The sequence below is a fragment of the Anomaloglossus baeobatrachus genome, chromosome 1 (genome assembly GCF_048569485.1).
Source record: "Anomaloglossus baeobatrachus isolate aAnoBae1 chromosome 1, aAnoBae1.hap1, whole genome shotgun sequence".
NCBI classification, from domain to species: domain Eukaryota; kingdom Metazoa; phylum Chordata; class Amphibia; order Anura; family Aromobatidae; genus Anomaloglossus; species Anomaloglossus baeobatrachus.
In genome coordinates this window covers 740911454-740933892 of record NC_134353.1, presented here as the reverse complement: position 1 = coordinate 740933892, position 22439 = coordinate 740911454, and the positions used below count along the sequence as shown (strand labels likewise).

Sequence of the window (22439 nt, the reverse complement as noted above, 5' to 3'; positions counted from 1 at the left end):
AACACACACAGTACCAGGATTTATAGCACGCATACCTCTTTAGGAGAAAAAAGTTTTGATAACTCTGTTTCAAAGTTCTCCGGTAAAGGATGGTACATCTCCTTTTCATCCATCATCCAGTATGTAAACCCTATTAACATAACAAATATCACACACAATATGATAGTCTTATGAATTTTGTTTCCAGCCAAGAACAGTACAAGTGACATATTTACCAGATCCACCCGAACATAAAGAATTTGCACTTTCTGTCCGATTGTTGAGGAAAAACGCATTAGATGAACCATCTGTGTATTCAAGCTGAAATTTAGAGAAGGGAAAGAAAATGTGTGTAATTGGTAAGTGGTTACATAATAATGTGTTATCCTTGTATCATATTCCAGTGTGCCTGACCTTGTGGTTATAGAATCTACTGTGGGAATATGTGTAAAATCAGGACACAGCTTTACATCCAAGCCTAATCTTTATTAAAAGTAAAGTCATCTTGGGCACATCTTGAATCAATAAAAAAAATGTGTCACGACACAGACTTGCGGTTGCTTTTCTGATGCACACTGCGCATCTAATCATAGCAATTTCATTTATTAAAGTCTCATCCACGTCTTCCTGAACATTCCCTAAGGTGCTGTCCTCTAAAGCGTGAGAACCCCGCACCTAATCACCACTGACTTATCTCTCATCGACTTCAGACGAATGGATACTCAATAAGAAGTGAGCGTCAGCCGCAGCTCTCACTGCCTGTCGATTAAACATTTATTCGAAGGCGGTGATTGAGCGTGAGGTTGGTGTGACGTCACAACTTCCCGTCAGCCCCAGGAATGCAAACCCAAATACTGCTGGAACGGTGCCGGCACAAGACTCCAGTATAATTTAACGGGGCCAAACATGAAGAATCAGGAGTTGTCCAAGTAGTGGACAACCCCTTAAATTCTTTCTATAGTATTGATCTAGAGTCAGGTATTGAACTGGCTTCAGTGGGCATTCATGATACTTATTGATTCTAAGGGCTCTTTTCCACTAAAGGTACCACTTTCAATGCGAGAGCATCAGAAGCGATATGCTAATGACACTCTGCTGCGGGTGTCAGCTGAGGGTCATGCGACTGATGTAATCATGCGATTGCATCACAGGAGCGGAGAAGAGGGAGAGAGCACTTTCTCCCCATCTCCTCCGCTGTCTGTCTCTGCGTGCACTACACTGCAGTTGCATAACATGCGAGTGCAGTGCGATGTTTCACACGCTCCGTTAGGCTAGTATGGGGGTGTGTGAGCAGAGATTCGCTGAAAAACGCAGCAATTGAACTGAGAGCACAATTCGTATCGAGAAATAACAGGAAAGAGGAAACTGCCTCATTGATTAACACTAGTGCGAGTGCAATACAATTTTTTATCGGATTGCACTCGCACAAGAAAATCGCAGGTGGAAAATAGCCCTAATAGTTGCTATTTTCACAGTGTTAAAAAATTGAAAATAAAGCCTTTCAAAAAAAAAATAAAAAATGTCATCCACTTCAGGCTGCTCTACTCTGTTGAAAATTTTTCTGCCACAAGTCTGTGGGAAAAATCATCAGCATTTTTATCTTGTATAAATTCACTCCTTAAACCTGTCACCAGCTTTGGTGACTATAAGCTGCAGCCACCACCACTGGGCTCTTATATACAGCATTCTAACATGCCGTATCGAAGAGCCCAGGCCGCTGTGTAAAACGTAAAAATCACTTTATAATACTAACCTAAACAGTCGGTTCAGTGCAGACTGGTTGGACGGGTGTCTCCGTTCTCAGAATCCGGCGCCTCCTATTTCTGCCATCTTTGTCCTCCTTCTTATGAAGCCTGAGTGTATGACGCATCCTACATCATGCACATAAACTGGCATTGTGGTTCTGCGTATGCGCATTACAATACTTTGATCTCTTCCCTTCGACAAAACTACTGCAAAACGTGCGTCAGGGATGCACGGGGCCATCTCTCTGACACAGCGTTATGGGTAATTTATCTTATTTATTAATGTTAGGATAGCATTTACTGCAGTTCTCGCGGTAGTGTGATTTTTGGGGAATTATCAGTAGAGCCATATGGCCAGTTTACAAATATATTCCCTTCCTGACTGACTTATATCTAACTTTGTATCTTTTATACATGTCAGATTGTAATAGCCCTCCATTTTCACATCTATGAGGTCTGCTGGTGACCACTCTGAGCTTCTTGCCAGTGCCGGTTTAAATTTCCTAAACAATTATCCTTATTTGACATACTACCTCCTTTTGCAAATGTTGTGTCTCTAGAGAACCCCCCAATTTTTATCCTCCCCTCCTTCCTCTATATTGTATTTTGGAATGTTGTATTCTATTGCCTTTTCTAATGTAATTTTAACACTTTATTCAATCATATAAAGAAAATTTTTTGATGACATTGTTTCTTGGCAATTTTTTGCCCTATCTTTTTGATTAATGTATTTATTGGGGTAACCCAGTAGTTGGAAATAATGCGGGATCATGATCCCATGTGATAAAAAAAAAAATCCAAAAGAAATAAAGTTTTCAAAATACTTTAATCTGCGCTGATGAGGGCAGATCAAAGTACGCCTGCACAAGACCTCAATCCCGGCCTGTGTGCATGAGGTAGGACACGTCATGCACCCAGGCTTGAGAAAAAGGTTGGCCGAAAGAGGAGGCGCCGGACCCAGAGACACCCATCCGACCAGTCTGCACTGCACAGAGCGTTTAGGTAAGTATTCTAAAGTGATTTTTTATGTTTTACACAGCAGCCTGGGCTCTTATATATAGCATGTTAGAATGCTGTATATAAAAAAGAGCCCACTGGTGGTGGCCGCAGTTTATAGTCACCAAATCTGGTGACAGGTTCCTTTTAAAAGAGAACCTGTCAGGACGATTTTGTAACAAAGTAAAGAAAAGGCTGCAATTGTGCTGTAATACTGATCACATTGATAACTTTGGTAAAGAAATTCGCTTTGTGGTCCTGCTTTAACCCCTTCACGACCGCGGGCAGTAAAATTACGTCCTATTTTAACGTGACTTAACGACCAGGGACGTAATTTTACTGCCTAAAGTTCATTTGATTGCTGTGGCCATAGCAACGGCTTTCAAATGATGTCCCCTGCTGTTTCTTACAGCAGGGGACCTTTGCTTCACCCCAGGGGGGATGGCATCGCCACCCCCCATCGAGGATCGATGTGATTGGCTGTTCAAATCTGAACTGCCAACCACATCTTTCGCACTGATTTCGGTAAAAATAATGCCGGAAATAGTGCGATACTGTGAGATCCGGCTATGATGTGCTGTAGCAGGTACAGCAGATCATAAGTGGATCTCAAACATGCAGCCCCCAGCCCCTGCAGCACTGATTGGAGCGATCGTGCTATGACGCGCAATCGCTCCAATCAGTGTGCAGTGGGGCGGTTTGATTTGCTGGTGGCCGCCCTCCCCAGGCCTGTGCTGGTCTGGGGACCCTCCCCAACATGTCTGCAGCGTGCAGCACTGGCTGGTACTAGTGGTACCACGCCACCGCTGCTGCTGCCGTTGCTGTCACGTCACGGAGCAGGAGCGGTGAGTATTGTGCTCACCTTGCAGCCCCTGCGCGCTCTTGTGATTGCTCCTGCGCGCTCCCGTAATGGCCCCTGCCCGTGCCCCCTTGCGATCTTCCCCCCCCCCGACATCCCGATCTGCCCCCCCCCCGACATCCCGATCTGCCCCCCCCCCCGACACCCCGATCTGCCCCCCCCGACATCCCGATCTGCCCCCCCCCCGACATCCCGATCTGCCCCCCCCCGACATCCCGATCTGCCCCCCCCCGACATCCCGATCTGCCCCCCCGACATCCCGATCTGCCCCCTGCCATCCCAATCTGCCGGCCTCCCCCGTGATCTCTATTCTGCAACTCCTCCGGTATCTCCCTCCTCCTCTGCTCTCCTTGCAGCCCCTGCGCGCTCTTGTGATTGCTCCTGCGCGCTCCCGTAATGGCCCCTGCCCGTGCCCCCCTGCGATCTGCCCCCCCGACATCCCGATCTGCCCCTCCGACATCCCGATCTGCCCCCCCCGACATCCCAATATGCCGGCCTCCCCCGTGATCTCTATTCTGCAGCTCCTCCGGTATCTCCCTCCTCCTCTGCTCTCCCCCTCTGCTCTCCCCCTCCCCCTCTGCTGTCCCCCCGACGTCCTCTTACCTGTCTTCACCGGCCGATCACATCTGCCTCCATCGCTGGGTCCTTCTTCCTGGGTCTTCTGCTGAGCTGTCCAACTTCCTGCCTGCTGCTCCTGTAAAGCTGTTCCTTGCCTTCTGTTCCTCCTGCTAATCCTCTGGGTACTGTGAGTATAACTTTTTTTTTTTTCCTCTATCCCCTGTCCATTTTTACACCTCATGCGTCCGTGCGTCCCGCCGAGCGCTGATCAGGGATGCAGATAACGTATCTGCATCCGTGGTCAGTTTTCGGCGGGACATTTTTTTCCCGTATCCCCGACGCTTTTTGTATCGCATCAGTCCGTGGGTCCCGCCGAGCGCTGATCAGGGATGCACATAACGGATTGGCATCCCTGCTCAATTTTTGGCGTGACAAAAAGCATCGGGGATACGGAAAAAAAAGTCACGCCAAAAATTGAGCAGGGATGCCGATCCGTTATGTGCATCCCTGATCAGTGCTCGGCGGGACGCACGGACTGATGCGATACAAAAAGCGTCGGGGATATGGAAAAAAAAAGTATCGCATCTGTCCGTGCGTCCCGCTGAGCGCGGATCAGCATCCCTGCTCAATTTTTGCCGTGACTTTTTTTTTTTTTCCCGTATCCCCAGCGCTTTTTGTATCTTATCCGACCGTGCCTCCTGCAGCGGCCGATCAGTGCACTGCGTCTGTGCGTTTGAAAAGTCAAATGGCGTTCCTTGTCTTCTGAGCCCCGCCATGCGCCCAAACAATTGATTTCCACCACATATGAGGTATCTGCGTACTCGGGAAAAATTGCACAATACGTTTTATGGTGCATTTTTTCCTGATACCCTTGTGAAAAAAAAGCTACCTGGTTCAAGTAACAGTTCTGTGGTAAAACAAAAGAAAATTGTATTCATGGCTCAACATTATCGACTTCTGTGGAGCCCCTTGGGGCTCACCAAACATCTAGATAAACTCCTTGAGGGGTCTAGTTTCCAAAATGGGGTCACTTGTGGGGGAGCTCCACTGTTTAGGCACCTCAGGGGGTCTCCAAACGTGACATGATATCCGCTAATGATTCAAACAAATTTTGCTGTCAAATGGTGCTCCTTCTCTTCTGAGCCCCGCCATGCGCCCAAACAATTACTTTCCACCACATATGAGGTATCGTCGTACTCAGGAAAAAATGCACTATAAATTTCATGGTGTATTTTTTCCTGATACCCTTGTGGAAAAAAAAGCTACTTAGTTGAAGCAACAGTTTTGTGGTAAAAAAAAGAAATTCTTTTCACAGCTCAACTTTATAAACTTTTGTGAAGCCCCTAGGTGTTCAAAGTGCTCACCAAACATCTAGAAAAATTATTTGAGGGCTCTAGTTTCCAAAATGGGGTCACTTGTGGGGGAGCTCCATTGTTTAGGCACCTCAGGGGGTCTTCAAACCCGACATGGCGTCCGCTAATGAGTGCAGCTAATTTTGCGTTCATAAATTCAAATGGCGCTCCTTCTCTTTCGAGCTCTGCCGTGTGCCCAAACATTTGATTTCCACCACATATGAAGTATCTGCGTACTCAGGAGAAAATGGACAATACATTTTATGTTGCATTTTTTCCCGATACACTTGTGAAAAAAAAAGCTACCTAGTTGAAGCAACAGTTTTGTGGTAAAATATTTTTTCTTTTCACGGCTCAACGTTATAAACTTTTGTGAAGCCCCCAGGTGTTCAAACTGCTCACCAAACATCTAGAAAAAATTATTTGAGGGCTCTAGTTTCCAAAATGGGGTCACTTGTGGGGGAGCTCCATTGTTTAGGCACCTCAGGGGGTCTTCAAACCCGACATGGCGTCCGCTAATGAGTGCAGCTAATTTTGCGTTCAAAAATTCAAATGGCGCTCCTTGCCTTTCGATCTCTGCCGTGCACCCAAACAATTGATTTGTACCCCATATGGGGTATCAGCGTAGAAGAAAATGAACAATAAATTGTAGGGTGCACTTTCTCTTTTCTCCCTTGTAAAAATGAAAATTTTATGGCTAAAGTAACATTTTTGTGTTAAAAAGTAAAATTTTCATTTTTTTCCTTCCACATTGCTTTGGTTCCTGTGAAGCACCTAAAGGGTTAATAAACTTCTTGGATGTGGTTTTGAGCAGTGTGAGGGGTGCAGTTTTTAGAATGGGTTCACTTTTGGGTATTTTCTGTCACCTCGGCCTCTCAAAGTCACTTCAACTGTGATGTGGTCCCTAAAAAAAATTATTTTGTAAATTTTGTTGGAAAAATTAGAAATTGCTGATGAACTTTGACCCCTTCTAACTTCCTAACGAAAAAAAAAATTCTTTCGAAAATTGCGCTGATGTAAAATAGACAAGTGGGAAATGTTATTTCGTAACTATTTTGTGTGACATATCTCTCAGATTTATGGGCATAAATTTTCAAAGTTTGAAAATTGCAAAATTTTCAAAATATTCGCACAATTTCCTAAATTTTCACAAATAAACGCAAAAAGTATCGGCCTAAATTTACAACTGACATGAAGTACAATATGTCACGACAAAATCTCAGAATCGCCAGGATCCGTTGAAGCGTTCCAGAGTTATAACCTGTCAAAGTGACACTGGTCAGAATTGCAAAAAATGGCCCGGTCATTAGCGTGTTTTAGTGGCCGGGGGTGAAGGGGTTAATCATCCTTTAAATGTTATCTGCTATTTAGATTGTGGTGCACAGTTCACAGGATTTCCCCTCCCTGTCTGTGATTCCACGGCCCCTCTGCCTTCCTTTGATCTTTGAAAGACTACCTCCTCCGTGTAAAGTTTCAGAAGTGATCTGTCATTCAAAGACTGGAAGCAAGAAGAGGGGCTGAGGAATCACAGATAGGGAGGCGAGGACCTAATTAGTAACAAACATCAAAAGCGGACTACAGAAGAACCACAAAGCGGATTTCTTCACCAAAGGTATCAATGTAATCACTATTAAAGCGACATTACACCTTTACATTACACAATTGTGATTATAGGTTCTCTTTAAAGTTTACCATGGTGTAAGGGTCCGTTTATACATTGTAATATTATTATGAACGAGCGTTCCTAGACTGCACACTAAGAAGGCTACTGATCACCCAATGAACGAGCAAAACACTCGTTTAGCGGATGAAATTATCTTATATGCTACATAAAAAAAAATAATAATTCTTGTCAATACACTAACCTATGCATAACAGGACACACGTTGACGAGAATGGCGGCCTACACACACTGAACATAATTGAGGCGCATCTGAAGCTACGTCTGCCCGTGTAAACAGACAAGCAACTGATCAGGTGTCTTTTAGTGCCATAGGTCAGTCCATGCAAGACTATGTGCACAGGTTTACTATTTCGTCATTATTTTAGCTCAGTATTTGTAAGCCAAAACAAGGCGTGGGTAATAACACAGAAGTGGTACCCGTGTTTCTATTATACTTTTCCACAGACTGTTCCACTCCTGATTTTGGCTGATAATCAGTGGACAAAAAAAATAAATACTCAATGTGTGCACATGGACTAAATGGACCTTAATTCAGGAACTTGGCAATGCTTTATAGCAAATGACAACTTGAGACTTCCATACCTTTGCTTTTCTTTAAAATGGTATTAGCAAAAGTGCATTGGCAGTACGTGGACCAATTACATATGGACTTATTATATAACGACAGGTTTCATGAATGACTTACATCTTGTTCAGAAGGGGATTGTAACTCAGCTGTACGGGGCGCAATCTGCTCCATTTTGGTAGATTTTTTACTATGAGTAATTTTATTTCTCTGAGCCCAAGTTGTCAGTGATCTAGTAGTAATAAAAAAAAATGCCAACAATGGTCAAAACTGTGAAAGACAATTATTACTATATACCTCCCAAAACTTCATTAAAATGAAGTAGCATAAATTATATATATGGTATATATACATACATACAGATACATACACACACAGAAGACATCAATACTCACCCCACGATTCTCAACACAAGTGGCATCAATCAATATGATGAAAACAAGTTTATATATTGTCTGAATAGCAGGAAGTAAAACTTTTAAAGGACCATCAAAGAAAACCAATTAGGCCACCTTCACAGTCAGTATTTGGTCAGTATTTTACCTCAGTATTTCCAGCCAAAACCAGGAGTGGGAGAATCAGAGGAAAAATACAATAAAAAATACATTCACCACTCTTGGCAATAATTCATAAATCAACAATTAGAGGGGTGTCAGACAGCATTCTCCTCATGAATACACACTTGGAGTTGCACCAGTTTCTTCCACCTCTGATAAAATGGATGGAGCTGGGGTGGGATGCCACAGCTCGTCTTATTCATAGTGAGCTGTAGCGTTACATAAACCAAAAATCTAACTCCAGTACTTGAATACAGTAAGATTTCTGGAATTAGTACCTGTGTAGCGCCCCACGGGGCAGGTGGTTAACCTACTCGTTGCCGGGCCGTCGACTGTCGCGGTCACGGGCGGCCTAGCCCGGCTCCGTTGCCCTGAGGCATACAGAAGATGGCTGGGGAAGGATGATAGGGGTAGTGGTGAGGTGTATATCGTGACGCCACTTGTGGTATGCAGCCAGATGAGAATGCATGTATGGATGTATGCCTCCTGACACAAAGCAATAAACTGGCTAGGACTGGCTACCAGGGGGTATATAAGCTCAGAGGGAGGAGCTACACTTTTAAGTGTAGTACTTTGTGTGTCCTCCGGAGGCAGAAGCTAAACACCCATGGTCTGGGTCTCCCAAAGGAACGATAAAAGAAAAGTGAACACTGTGTGTGCAGGATCCTTGGGGCTCTCTTCCTTGCACTCAGCAAGGGACTTTCTCATAATAAATACTGTAAATGTCCTGGGAGCCTTTCCTGCACAGCCTTTTCTCCCTTTGTCTGGGAAACCAGTCAGGGAGGATCTCACCTTAAACACTGCTTCAGTCCAGGCAGTGAAAATAGCAGAGTCAGCTTACTGTGTCCGGTCACACCGGTGCGATATTCAACTCAGAGCCTGCAAAGAGGGGCTGAGGAATTGGTGCCATATTCAACTCAGAGCCTGCAAAGAGGGGCTGAGGAATTGGGCTATAGGGGCACATGCCTCTACCCTAGGCAGCATAACACCCATGGTCCTGTGTCCCCCAATGAGGCGTCAGAGAAATATATATAGAATAATAGCTATCCTATGGCCTCCAAACTTTGATAACAATGCACTCGTTGGTGAAGGGAGGACACCCAAGCAAATACTCTCCAAATGAGACCGCTAATGTTTATAGATGTAGTCTTTTGTGGATTTGCCATTGTCATGATCCAGGACCAGTATTCTCTGAGTTTCCCAGACCCTGCCTGGTTATGTCAGGTGTTAACTCGCATCAGCCTCGTTCTGGTTTCAGGAGACACTATATCTGGTCGCTGCACCTGCATTCCGGTGCTAGTTATAGTTTAGCTCTGCAGCCGGTGACTGGTTCTGGTGAGATTTCCTGTTTGATCTGACTCCTTGTTACCGTGCCCTGACCTGTATCCTCCCCCGTTCGTCCGTCTGTCCCTGACTTCCCACTCCTGTCAGTTGTTTTCCCACCCTGGCTCATCCTCCTTCCCGTGTTTGTGTCTCCTCACCCTCCGGTCTTGTCTTCTGTTTCCCTCTGCATACCTGATCTCCTGGCATCCGACCTCGGCTCTGTTTTCTGACCTGATTTTGATCCTCCCTTTGCAGTGACTTGACTTCCTGGCTGACCCTGACTACTTGACTACTCTAGTGCCCCCTGGTGGTTCGCCTGTGAACTGCCTGCTCAAGTTACTCTGCTGTACTTTAGCCTCCTTTCTGTTACAGTGTTACTTTGACTCTCCTTCACTACTCTATTGCCACCTAGTGGGGAATACGCTGTACTAAGTCTTACTAGCCCTTTGTACAGCGTGACAGCCGTCGTGAACATGCTTTATTCATTTATGCGCTTACCTTCCTATGTATATACAAAGGGTCATGTTTACAGCGTTGCATACATAGTGGGTTCAGAATAATTTAGCATTTGTACAATTTTCTTATAGACAACCCCAAAGAAAAGATGGGCATTTACAGCACATACCTGTTTGGCTGATTACTGTTGCAGGCAGTACTTTTATCACAGTGTAAATGAGATTCTTGATGCTCTGACGATTGCCCGTCGGAAGATTTCGGATGCCACCTTACACTAGGTGGCAGCTTAAATGATATTTTGCTTTCTGCAGGCACGTGCTTTATATCATGCGGTCTTATAGACTCAGTCCTGCATTCTTTCAAAGTCTGCTCTGTAGGCGGCCTTGTCTCCCTTGAGGTATATTGACTGCAGCTGCTTAAACAAGCGTTTGGCTCAGAGGCAGAATGTGTTCCATAGCCGCTGCTGACGGATGTGTTCTCCAAAAAATGCTCCTGTGTAATAAAAGCTCTTTGATGAATATCAAGTTCACTAAACAGATGGAGTGGGTTGCTTGTGTTCTTCCCCCTTTCTTCATGTTGTGTATGTTGTTGCTCATCTTGAGGTTTTGAAGAATGAGTGTCGTATGTCACAGGTAAAACGGCATTGCTAGCTCCATAATTCCAAGGAGAGCTGCTTCCTTGTAAATGGGCCAAGTGCTTTATGTCATCTCGAATGAGCTGAAAATAGAGTAATCAGAAGGAATATTTTACCATAATACCAAGAGTTATTAAAAAGAAATAGCACAAAAATACAGACTCCTCTTGGGCAATGAAGGAAAAAAAGAGTTACGTAGCAAGTTTTTCACTTGCTTGCATATTATCAAAAAACAAACTGCAAAGCTAAGAGAATAGAAGCCGCTACAGGGCTGACAAGTCAAGCATGATATCACTGAAGCAGAAACATTAACCTTTATGTAATGACAGGAGCATAATATAAACAGGCACAAAAAAGAGCAAACAGAATATGAAAAAACAATGCTTCCCACAATATTAAGAAAAAAAACAAAAAAACAAAAAACACATTACAAAGCAGATATTACCCTTAATGATAAGCTTCAGTCAAGATAACTGAACATGTGCCTTGATAACGGCTGGAAGCATGCCAACGCTAAAAAGGAGCCAGGGCTTACTAATACAAACATGCATTAGACATCTCGGAAAATTAAACACATCTGCATTGTGCCAACATTAGAAAAATGTGAAATTTTTTAGCCTCTGATTCACGCTCCAATGCCAGACAGTGTATAAAGCAGGATATATCGACACCTCTGTCACTATCACATCGCTGCTTCACATGTTGGCCGGACGCCATGGTGGATGCAATGCAGTCATGAAGTCACCATGCATATTATTGGATATCATGAGGTCACTATGAATGTTATGATATAGCATGTGTATAATCTACATAGGAGTAATGGATTGAATTAAAATACAGATGCTGAAAAATTGTAGCCTATTATGAAAATCATTTCTGCAAACTTTTGGCACAAAGTTTTCCTTTATTTTCAAAATTATTGTCAATGAGTCCAGGGCGAGGTAATTAAAAAAAAAAAAAAAAAAAGAAAAAAAAGCATACTCAACTCCCGGGGCGCACTGCTCTACCACACTGTAATGGTACCCCGCCAGTATGGGAGCATTAACCCCTTAGTGAACAAGCCAATTTTTTTTTCAATTCTTACATATGTCAATTTCTGTGGCAGTAAGTCTGGAATGTTTCAACATATCCCAGTGACTTTGTGATTTATTTTTAATGTAAGACATTATGATAATGGTACATTTATGTTTATATGTTGTACATTTATGGAAATATCAGAAATGTAATAAACATTTAAAAAAAAAAGTGACATTTTCAAACTTTACATGTTTATACTTTAAATCCAGGTAGTCATACAACACAAAATAGTTAAAGGGAACCTGTCACCACATTTGACGACTATAACCTGCAGCCACCACTAGCGAGCCCTTATATATAGCATTCCAGAATACTGTATATAGGAGCCCAGGCCGCTATGTTGTACGTAAAAATCACTTTTATAATACTCACCTAGGGGGCGGTCCGGTCTGATGGGTGTCGCTGATCTCCAGTCCGGCGCCTTCTCTCTGCTGCGATCAGTCTTCCTTCTACCCATCCCAGTATGGATGATGCGTTCTACGTCATCCACACAAGCCGGCATTGCAGTCTTGCGCAGGTGCAGTTTGATCTGCCCTGCTGAGGGCAAATCAAAGTATTGTAGTGCGCATGCGTGGGTGGCCTTTACCCTTTCCTTGCGGCTGCGCATTACAGTACTTTGATCTGCCTTCAGCAGGGCAGAACAAAGTGCGCCTGCGCAAGACTGCAATGCCGGCCTGTGTGGATGACGTAGGGCACGTCATCCATACTGGGCTGGGTAGGAGGAGGACGGCGATCGCCGCAAAGAGGAGGCACCGGAACGGAGAGCAGCAACACCCATCGGACCGCTCCCTAGGTGAGTGTAATAAAAGGGATTTTTACATTCTACAGAACAGCCTGGGCTCTTATATACAGTATTCTGGAATGCTGGCTTATCACAAAAGTCTGCAGTCATTCTATGTGTGGCACGCGGCGAGTGCTGTGAGGATTGCGGTGAGACTGAGCTATCATGTGAGTGAAAATATGTGATAAGCTTTCTCCCATCTACATTTTGACTAGATGTGGCCTTAAGGCCACGTTACACACAACGACGTATCTAAAGATATATCGCCGGGGTCACTGAATCCGTGACGCACATCCGGCATCGTTAGCGACGTCGTTTGCGTGTGACACCAACAAACGGCCGTTAACGATGGAAAATAATCACAAAATCGTCCATCGTTGACACGTCGTTCATTTTCAAAAAATCGTTGATTGTTGAGGACGCAGGTTGTTCGTCGTTCCCGAGGCAGCACACATCGTAATGTGTCACACCTCGGGAACGACGAACTACAGCTTACCTGCGTCCTCCAGCAACGAGGTGGGAGTGACGGAGATGCGGCTGCTCTCCGCCCCTCCGCTTCTATTGGCAGCCTGCTGTGTGACGCTGCACAAACCGCCCCCTTACAAAGGAGGCGGTTCGCCGGCCACAGCAACGTCGCTAGGCAGGTAAATCTGTGTGTGACGGGAGCGATTTGCCCGTGACGCACAAACGACGGGGGTGGGTACGCTCGCTAGCGATATCGCTGCGTGTAAAGCCCCCTATACTCAACTTACTTGGCCTTATATTGCCTTGGCAACTATCAACACCACACAATCATGATCTCAGGGTGCCGAAAGGGGTTAAAGAGGCAGCCCCCACGCTCTATTAATCATCTAGATTCCGTCACTATTGTCAGCAGTATCTAAGTGGTCACATGGCCACCAATCGTGGCTGATGCAGCTGGCTGTCGACTAGAGTGTACAGCTGCTGAATTTTCATCTATTTGGAAATGCTATTTTCTTATATCTCAGGTGAGTAAAAAGGTGAATTTATGGTGATTAAGAGATTATATCCGGGGGGGCGTGGCCAGCAGGCAGCATGAGCGGTCGCATCTGAGAGCAGCTCCGCAGTCCAACGCTGATAAATACTATTAATCCTGCCGAAATTGGTGCCTAAATACACCTCCGGATTACCTGTGGTGCGGTGAGCATTCTGATCGGTACCATGAGCAGAGGTCGCAGCGCAGCGGCGGCTGAAAAGCTGAAGAAGTTTGCTCGGGACTCCCAGCAAGATGGCGTCGGCAAGCAGTCGGAGCGGGAATCCAGTGAGGCGGAGGAGGAGGAGAGCATGGAGGCCGGATCCAAGGAGCCGCAGGAACTAACCCTGCAGCAAGTTACTTCGCAGTTACTTGCGGCGATCCAGGATTCAAAAGTGTCGCTGACGGGCAAAATCGAGGAGGTTAAGATTGATGTGGGACTCCTCCGGCTGGACCTGCAAAATCTGAGAGAGCGGGTAAAGGAGACGGAGCAGCGGATCTCCACGCTGGAAGACGACGCAAGAGCGACGCCGGGCAGATTGTCCTCTTTGGAGAGCGCGGCAAATAACTGGGCGCAAAGGGCTGACGATCTGGAAAACCGCCTGCGTCGCAATAATTTAAGAATTCTGGGGATGCCGGAGAGGGCAGAAGGGAGCGACCCATGTAAGTTCATGGAAACATGGCTTTCTGAAACTTTCCCTGATGCGACGCTGTCAGCGGCATTCGCTATAGAACGAGCCCACCGGGTACCGGCCAGACCTCCTCCCCCGGGAGCGCAGCCTAGACCTCTCCTGGCCCGACTGTTGAGCAGCAGGGATAGAGATGCGATCCTTGGTGCGGCGCGACGCAAAGGCCCGATCCTACATAATAATGCTCCCATACTGATTTTTCCTGACTTCTCTGCGTCTCTTCAGAAAACGAGGGCATCCTTCATTCAGGTGAAAAAACGCCTTAGAGATCACCATATTGCTTATTCCATGATCTTCCCGGCTCGTCTCAGAGTGGTTCATCAAGAGCGATCCTTGTTCTTTACATCTCCTGCGGAGGCGGATGACTGGATCAATACACTGAAGAGGAAGCGCTGATGCGTTACAGCCATGAGCGACGCCGAGAGGATCGCTGTTGTGATGGCATCGTGGTTCTGATTGTTTATTTCATCTCCTTTGGATTGAGGTCGGTGATACGATTCCTTTTCCTGGGACGCCTGGAATCGCTGTTGCGATAGTTTTAGGATCATCCTATGCAGATATTCGGCGTCCCTCGATATTGAAGGCGCGATATATCTTTGGTTCCTCCATCTTTCCTACCATGCGAGTGGAGCGATGTTTGGGATCGCAGTTGCGTCCGCGTCCAACTCCTTTGGTTCCAGTTTGTGGAGAAATTGACGATTCCATCAGGATGCGATGGTGCGCTTGCGACCCCCGGAAGCATGTGAGTTACTGGATGTGTTTATTATTGGCCTTCCATTGTGCCGGTCTCCAGGTTGGCCCCCCCCTTAAGGCTGGGCAGCTGGAGATGGTGCCTCTGAGTGTGTCGGGACCTGAGCTCACTGCGATTATTACTAAGCCTTGTTTGAGTTCTGGAATACTCGTCGCTGGTGGGACCGGATTGAACTGTCTTCAGGCGGGACATGTGCCAGAACGCTGCTGCGGTGCCATGATCACTTTCATGCGATCTTGAATTATCCTGCATCTTGCGATCCAAAAGGGGACTTTACTCCGGGTTTGCAGTATTTGGCAACGCACTTAAGTTCAGGATGCTGAATTCTGTCTTTAAAGCTATATTAAGGTTTTTTGGGGTCACCATACATGATAGTCACTTATAATTTGGGATTGCCTGCAAATTCTCCTTCCATATCCTTTACATTCCTATCTCTTCTTCCCCCCTCTCAGTCTCACTTACTTGTCTAATCCCTCGGCCCCTTTTATCTCAGCCTCATACCCATCCTTGCTATTCTATTCCTATCTACCTCTAAGTCTTCTTTGCTATTTTCTCCAACTTCCCTCTTCAACCTTCATCTCTCTTCTTCAATTTCCACCCAGTATGCCCTCCGTTACCTCTCTTCTTCTTATATTTCTATATTCCTTCCTCCTCACACTCTCTCTTCTTCCGCCCATCTTAATTTCTTTCCTCTTTCTTCTCTTCCCTTGCCCCTTTCTCTCTTCCTAACCCCCCCCCCCTTTTTTTTTTTTTTTTTTTTTTTTCTTTCCCTTCTCTCCTTTCTCGTCTCTCTTCTCTTTTTCCATATTTTTATGCCTACTTACTCTGGGTTCTCTTACCTACGTATGATTAAAGGTTATGTTGCAGGATAATTTAATACGTTGGACTGCAGGAGAAGCTTAAGTCCTTGTTTCGAGGACACTCCCGTACCAAGTACACCATCTAGCCACGTTGGTTCACCCTGGTCGTTACTAGGGACACCCTCTCCTGGTCACACTACTGGATCAGTTCTTTCGGCTGTGTGTTTGCAACCGATAGTTTGTATTTAAGGGTACGTTTGCCCAAGTTCTACTGTGGGTTAAGTTTTTGACATTTCCCTATTAATTCAGTACGAGATACATTTCAATGGCTTTAAGTTTGATGACATGGAATGTTAGGGGGCTGGGCACATCCAGGAAACGGGCGGCAGTATTTGCACATATCAAAAAATCTAAAGCTCAGATTGTATGTTTACAAGAGACCCATTTGTTGTTGGAAACCACGAGAGTGCTTCAGAAGCCTTGGGTTCAATGGTCAGCTCACTCTGTTCATTCCTCATATTCGAGGGGAGTATCGGTACTAGTCCATAAAGCATTGCAGTGGGACCCGGGTAAGATTATAAAGGATAATGATGGGAGGTATGTGTTTATCCAGGCTCACATCGATGGGATCATGATAGTGATCTTGGCCATATACATCCCCCCTGCGATGGGAATCTCAATTTTGTATGAAGCGGCTAAGTTTGCCTCACAATTCCCACAAGCCTTGGTGCTCTGCATGGGGGATTTTAATTTGATTAATAACACAGGGCTGGATAGATTCAACACCCGACAGGTCCCGATCTCCCCTACGATGCAAACTAGACTGAGTGCATTCCTACAGGAGGTGGGGTGGAGTGACATGTGGCGGTTTTTTAACCCAGTACTGAGAGAATACACATGTTATACCCCAGGGAAAAACTCATTGTCTAGAATTGATTACATCTGTGGAAATGAAAGAGTCTGTGCCCATATACAATCGGTGTGTCATCTACCCAGATCAGTATCAGACCACTCTCCGGTATTTGTCAGCATTAAGTGGGAGGGTTGTAAATCTCGTAAAGTGTCACGGAAGATTAACCCTTGGTGGCTGTCACTCTTTGGCACCAATGATAGGATTCCTGATCAGCTCAGGGCATACACCGAGACTAACTCCGTGGAAGAGAATCACTCGGCCTACTGGGACGCGCTTAAGGCGTATTTGAGGGGTTGCTGTCACTCCTCTATCTCTTATGTCAAGAAACAGGCGGCCAGAGAGGAGGAGGAATTGGCCACTCAAAATAGAATGCTTGAACACAGATTTACCTCAGACCCTTCTGAAGGAAACAGATCCCAGTGGCTACAGGCTGGGAGGAAATATCTTTTGTTCCTGCAGGATAAGGCTAAGAGGCATGTCTTCTTCACGAACCAGAGATATTTTGAGCAAGGGAACCAATCTAGTAGTTTACTAGCGTTCCTGGTGCGCCAATCCACTAGCTCACCTGCGGTCCTTAAGATCAGAGACTCCGGTGGCGAATCAATCACATCCGTCACTGGCATCCTGAAGGTGTTTCTGGACTTCTATAGGAACCTATATGAGTCCAGGCTGGCTGTGTCAAGGGAGGAGATCACTGAATACTTGCGGGATCTGGAGCTTCCCAGATTGACTTTGGCCCAGAGGTCGGCCTTGGATGAGCCCATTAGCATGGAAGAGATGGTGGAGGCGATGGGAGCCCTCAATAGGGGTAAGGCGTCTGGCCCAGACGGACTCCCGATTGAGATATTCGACAAGTATAGGGTGGAGCTGGTTCCGGCTCTCCTGGAGACGGCTGAGGCTTCGTTCCGCAGGGGACGGTTGCCTGATTCCTTCTATGAGGCAACCATCGTGCTACTATTGAAACCAGATAAGGATCCACTGGATTGTGGCTCGTACAGACCGATCTCTCTGTTGAACTCTGATTACAAAATTCTTACCAAAATTTTAGCAACTAGACTTAATAAAGTGATCTCCTCCATAATACATGAGGATCAGTCTGGATTCATTCCGGGTAGAAGTACTTCGGATAATCTGAGGAGGGCACAGGTGATTCTACAGATGGGCACCAAGTTAGAGGAGGATTGGGCTTTGGTCTCCTTGGATGCGGCCAAGGCCTTTGACTCTATAGAATGGCCATACCTGCTGGAGGTGCTGCGAGCATTTGGTTTCGGCAATGATTTTATTAGATGGATTGAGATTATATATAAAGCCCCAACGGCTAACATTCAGGTGGGAGGCGGAGTATCGGAAACCTTCCATTTGGAAAGGGGAACCAGGCAGGGATGTCCTCTATCCCCTCTTCTGTTCGCCCTTGCCATGGAACCGTTGGCAGTGCGCATTCGGACGGACCCAATCTACCGGGGAGTGAGACATCGTAAGGGAGATGAACGTTTGTCTCTGTATGCAGACGACCTGTTATTGTTTGCTTCGGATCCGGATTCCTCCATTCCTAGAGCCGTAGAGTTAATCGACCGATTCGGGGAGTTCTCGGGCCTGTCAATAAATTGGTCAAAATCGTACCTTCTCTTCCTATCCCGGGACAGGGAGGAAATGATGAATACCCACATATGTAGGGTTCCAGTGGTGGATCATTTTAAATACCTGGGGATTATATTGACGGGAAGCCCTTCGGAGATGATAGCAAGAAACATTGCCCCCTTATTATCACACCTCGGGGAGAAATTTAATAGATGGAGCCAACTCCCGCTCTCAGTGGCGGGAAGGATTAATCTCCTTAAAATGATAGTGCAACCAAAGTGTCTTTACATAACCCAACATGTATTCGTGCAGATTCCCCGCTCTTTCTTTCGGTCCCTGGAATCTTTGATGATCACCTTTGTCTGGGGTCCTTCCAGATCAAGGGTCCAGTTGGCCAAATTACAGAGACCCAAGGACATGGGGGGTATGGCCCTTCCTGATCTGTACTTATACTATCTGGCCGGACAATTGAAATATTTGGGACAATGGACACTTCCTGGGGTGAGGGGTTCTCCGGAGGGTCTTCTGGCAGAGTTCACAGGTATGGATCTCCTATGGCCATTGTTGACGGACCACAAGAGGGCTCCTGAGGGTCGGGTCCTCCCAATACACAAACTGGGGGCCAGGGTCTGGAAGGAGGCTAAAACCATTTTTGGTTTCCATGATATGCCAACTGAGACACCAATATGGGGTAACCTGGACCTTCCACACTTTTGTGGGCTGCCGGGGTTTGGCGAATGGAGGAATCGAGGAATAGTCTCCTTGGGATCACTGGTCCGGGATGGTGATCTCCGCCCTTTTGCGCAGCTGCGTGCAGAATTTGATTTGCCGGAATCTCATGGGTTTCAGTATCTCCAGATTAGGCACGCCTTTCGGGCTCAGTTCTCTGGTCGTGGGATTAGATTCTCTTCCTTTCCAGTCATTGGAATTATCAGATCACAGGGCCCTGGAGGCCTCATTTCCAAACTGTACTCCTCCCTTATCCGGGCCAAGGCCATGACCAGTCCTCTTGCTGTCCGGGAGAGGTGGAGTGCCAGGATCCCTGAAATTGATGATGTAGTGTGGGACGACATTGTCGAATCCCACACGCTAGTCTCTCCGGCAGTCAATAATAGACTGATTCAGTTATACATAATACACCAAAGTTATATGACTCCTCAAAGATTGAACAAGATGAAAAAGGCGAATAATCTGGTGGGGGTGGGTTGTCCAAGATGCGGGAGAGACGGTGCTGATTTCTGGCACATGATATGGGATTGCCGGGTCATTCTCTCCTATTGGAGCGAGGTTGTAACGATTCTATCCACCATACTTCAGAAAGGAGTTGCTCTGTGCCCAATTCTGTGTCTGTTTGGGGTGGTGGATGTACGCTCCTGGTCCCAAAATGAAAACTTGCTAATGAAAAAGGTATTATTTTTGGCCCGGAAGGGCATTATACTAAACTGGATGGGCATCCACCCTCCAACTAGAGCCTCATGGATTGCGTTGGTAAATGCTATAATTCCGTCAGAACACTATGTTTATAAGATAAGGGGATCATTACATAAATTTGACAAGATATGGGGTAGATGGATGGACTCGCCCTTGACCGGAGGATCACCCGGCTCCCTAACTGATAGCCTACAGTCGGTACTGGCGTGATAGTAACTAATGGTATTCTGATGGGTGGAAAGGAGAAATATGTGGCTTATGATATAATGTATTGGGGATACTACGAGACCGCTGTAATCTGGGTTGCGCTTCTCTTATTGAGGTGGGCTTTTCGCCCCAGAATGGATATGTTTCGTGAACTGACTCCTCTGCAATGATTAATGTGCTAAGGCCAGATTGAATGTAATAGTTGTGGATTTAATTGTTGTTGCTTTATTACTCTGCTTATCAAACAGTATATGTGTATACTTGTAAAGTACAAATTGCTGACTTATCCTATAATGTAATGTCTTACTTAACCTTCAATAAAACGAGTTTAAAAAAAAGAGATTATATCCAAAGGGGGTGCCATGTGGCAAACAGTGGCTTCTGATCAGCCGCCTTCTTCACATCTCAACCATGCGGAACAAAAGAACTCAAACAGAATGGATGGATGGAGGGGGTCACAATAACAAGTGTGGCTGATGAGCACCGGCCTGGGGGGGGGGGGGGGGGGTGAGTATAGAATTTATTTATTTCATTTTTTTTTTTACCACTTCACTCTGGGCACATTGACAATAACTTTTAAAAGTATAGACTCCCCCTCTCCTCCCCCCATCCATTACGCTGTTTAGAATGGGCTGAAGAATTTTTGAAAAGCAATTCATTAAAAAGTATATTATATTTTGTTGGGTTTTAATCATTTGATAATAAAAGTTACATTTTAATTTAAGGATTTATTAAGGGAAAGTGGGAAGGTTTTTCCATGTCATAACAATTGTACATACAAACGGAGAACACTAGCCCTATTCCTAATATAGAAAAAATAGAAAAGTAATTCAGCTCACCCCTTCTTGATAGTCATCCTATGCTGTGGATTCTCCCCTTTGCGCACGGATTTAAGCCTTGGCTCCAGGCGAATAGTAGAACAGAAGATAATCCAGCGACAGTGGGTAGAGGGATTTTTCTTAAAACGTCCGGTTTATTATAGACATGTTAAAATAGAGTGCAGCATGTGGCAGCCACAGGGCTAGGCTATAGGAACAACCATCCTACACGTTTCAGCTATAGGTAGTCTTAGTCAGGGATAACAAATAAAAAAAAAGAAAAACACAAAACTTTATATTGCCTACATCCTGCTAGGGGAGCCAATTTTGATTGAGTGCATTGCATGTCAATTGCAATATGTGGGTTGCACGGTTACACCGTTAAAAAAAACGTATCAGAAGACACTTATCTGATACTACCAATATGAATGCAGTTAATGTGTCAGCAGTATCGCAGCATTTTAGATCTTGCCATAATAGGGCTGCTTCTAATTTTAGATTTATGGGTATTGAAAAAGTTTTTAGACCTGCAAGAAATGGGGATATAAAAAGGAAAGTTCTCAATTGCGAATCTTATTGGATCTTCACGTTTAATAACTTAATCTTGCAATACTCATAAATCATTTTGTGAACAATATTTAATTTATGTTAATTTATGATGTATTTATCATCGAGTTAATTTTTGCATGCTTGTAACCTTTTCTCTGTGTTCTATTAATACACAGTTTCTTTATTTAATTTCCATATACCTGCACAAATCTGCACTTTAGATATGCACATTAATGGAGTTTCTACTTACTATTTAATGACATCACAAATTAATTAGCTCCCCTAGCAGGCTGTAGGAAATATAAAGTTTCTGTGTTTTTTTATTTGTTATCCATGACTAAAGCCTGCTTTACACGCTGCAATATATCTTACAATGTGTCGGCGGGGTCACGTCGTAAGTGACGCACATCCGGCATCGTAAGGTACATTGCAGTGTGTGACAGGTACGTGCGATTGCGATTGAACGGTAAAACGTTCATCGCATACACATCGTACCTTTCTCTAGCATTGCACGTCAGATTGTTCATCGTACCCGAGGTAGCGCAAATTGCAGTGTGTGACACCCCAGGAACGATGAACAGATCTTACGTGCGTCCTGCGGCTCCCGGCCCACAATGCGGAAGGAAGGAGGTGGGCGGGATGTTTATGTCCCGCTCAGCTCCGCCCATCCGCTTCTATTGGCCGGTTGCTGCGTGACGTGTTTGTGATGCCGAACGTCCCTCCCACTCCAGGAAGTGGACGTTCGCCGCCCACATCGAGGTCGTATGGAAGGTAAGTACGTGTGACGGGGGATAATCGTTTGTGCGGCACGTTCAACAAATTGAACGTGCCATACATACGATGGGGGCATTGCAAATCGCATAAGATATCGTATGCGAAATTGCAATGTGTAAAGCAGGCTTTAGGCTACCTATACCCAAAACGCGTAGGTTGGTTGCTCCTATAGCCTAGCCCGGTGGCTGCAACATGCTGCACTGTATTTTAACGTGTCTATAAGAAACAAGACGTTTTAAGAAAAATTCTACTACCCACACTCGCTGGATTATCTTCTGTTATTTTGCATTTATAATATAGATGTAAAGCGGATACTCAAGTTTGTATACTCACAATGATAAGATTTACAAAAATTTGGGCTAAACAAAA

The 22439-nt window shown here is 45.3% G+C and overlaps 1 protein-coding gene across 1 annotated transcript in view; it reads right to left on the bottom strand.

The window, feature by feature from the left end:
* The window catches only part of MPHOSPH9 (M-phase phosphoprotein 9), a 213125-nt gene that overhangs the window by 174392 nt on the left and 16294 nt on the right, over positions 1-22439 (bottom strand). The window contains exons 5-8 of the mRNA XM_075322863.1: positions 10244-10791; positions 7859-7970; positions 216-300; positions 36-130 (exon numbers count right to left, since the gene is read on the bottom strand). Coding sequence (XP_075178978.1) covers positions 36-130; positions 216-300; positions 7859-7970; positions 10244-10791 — 840 coding nt within the window. The remainder of the gene's footprint in view (positions 1-35; positions 131-215; positions 301-7858; positions 7971-10243; positions 10792-22439) is intronic.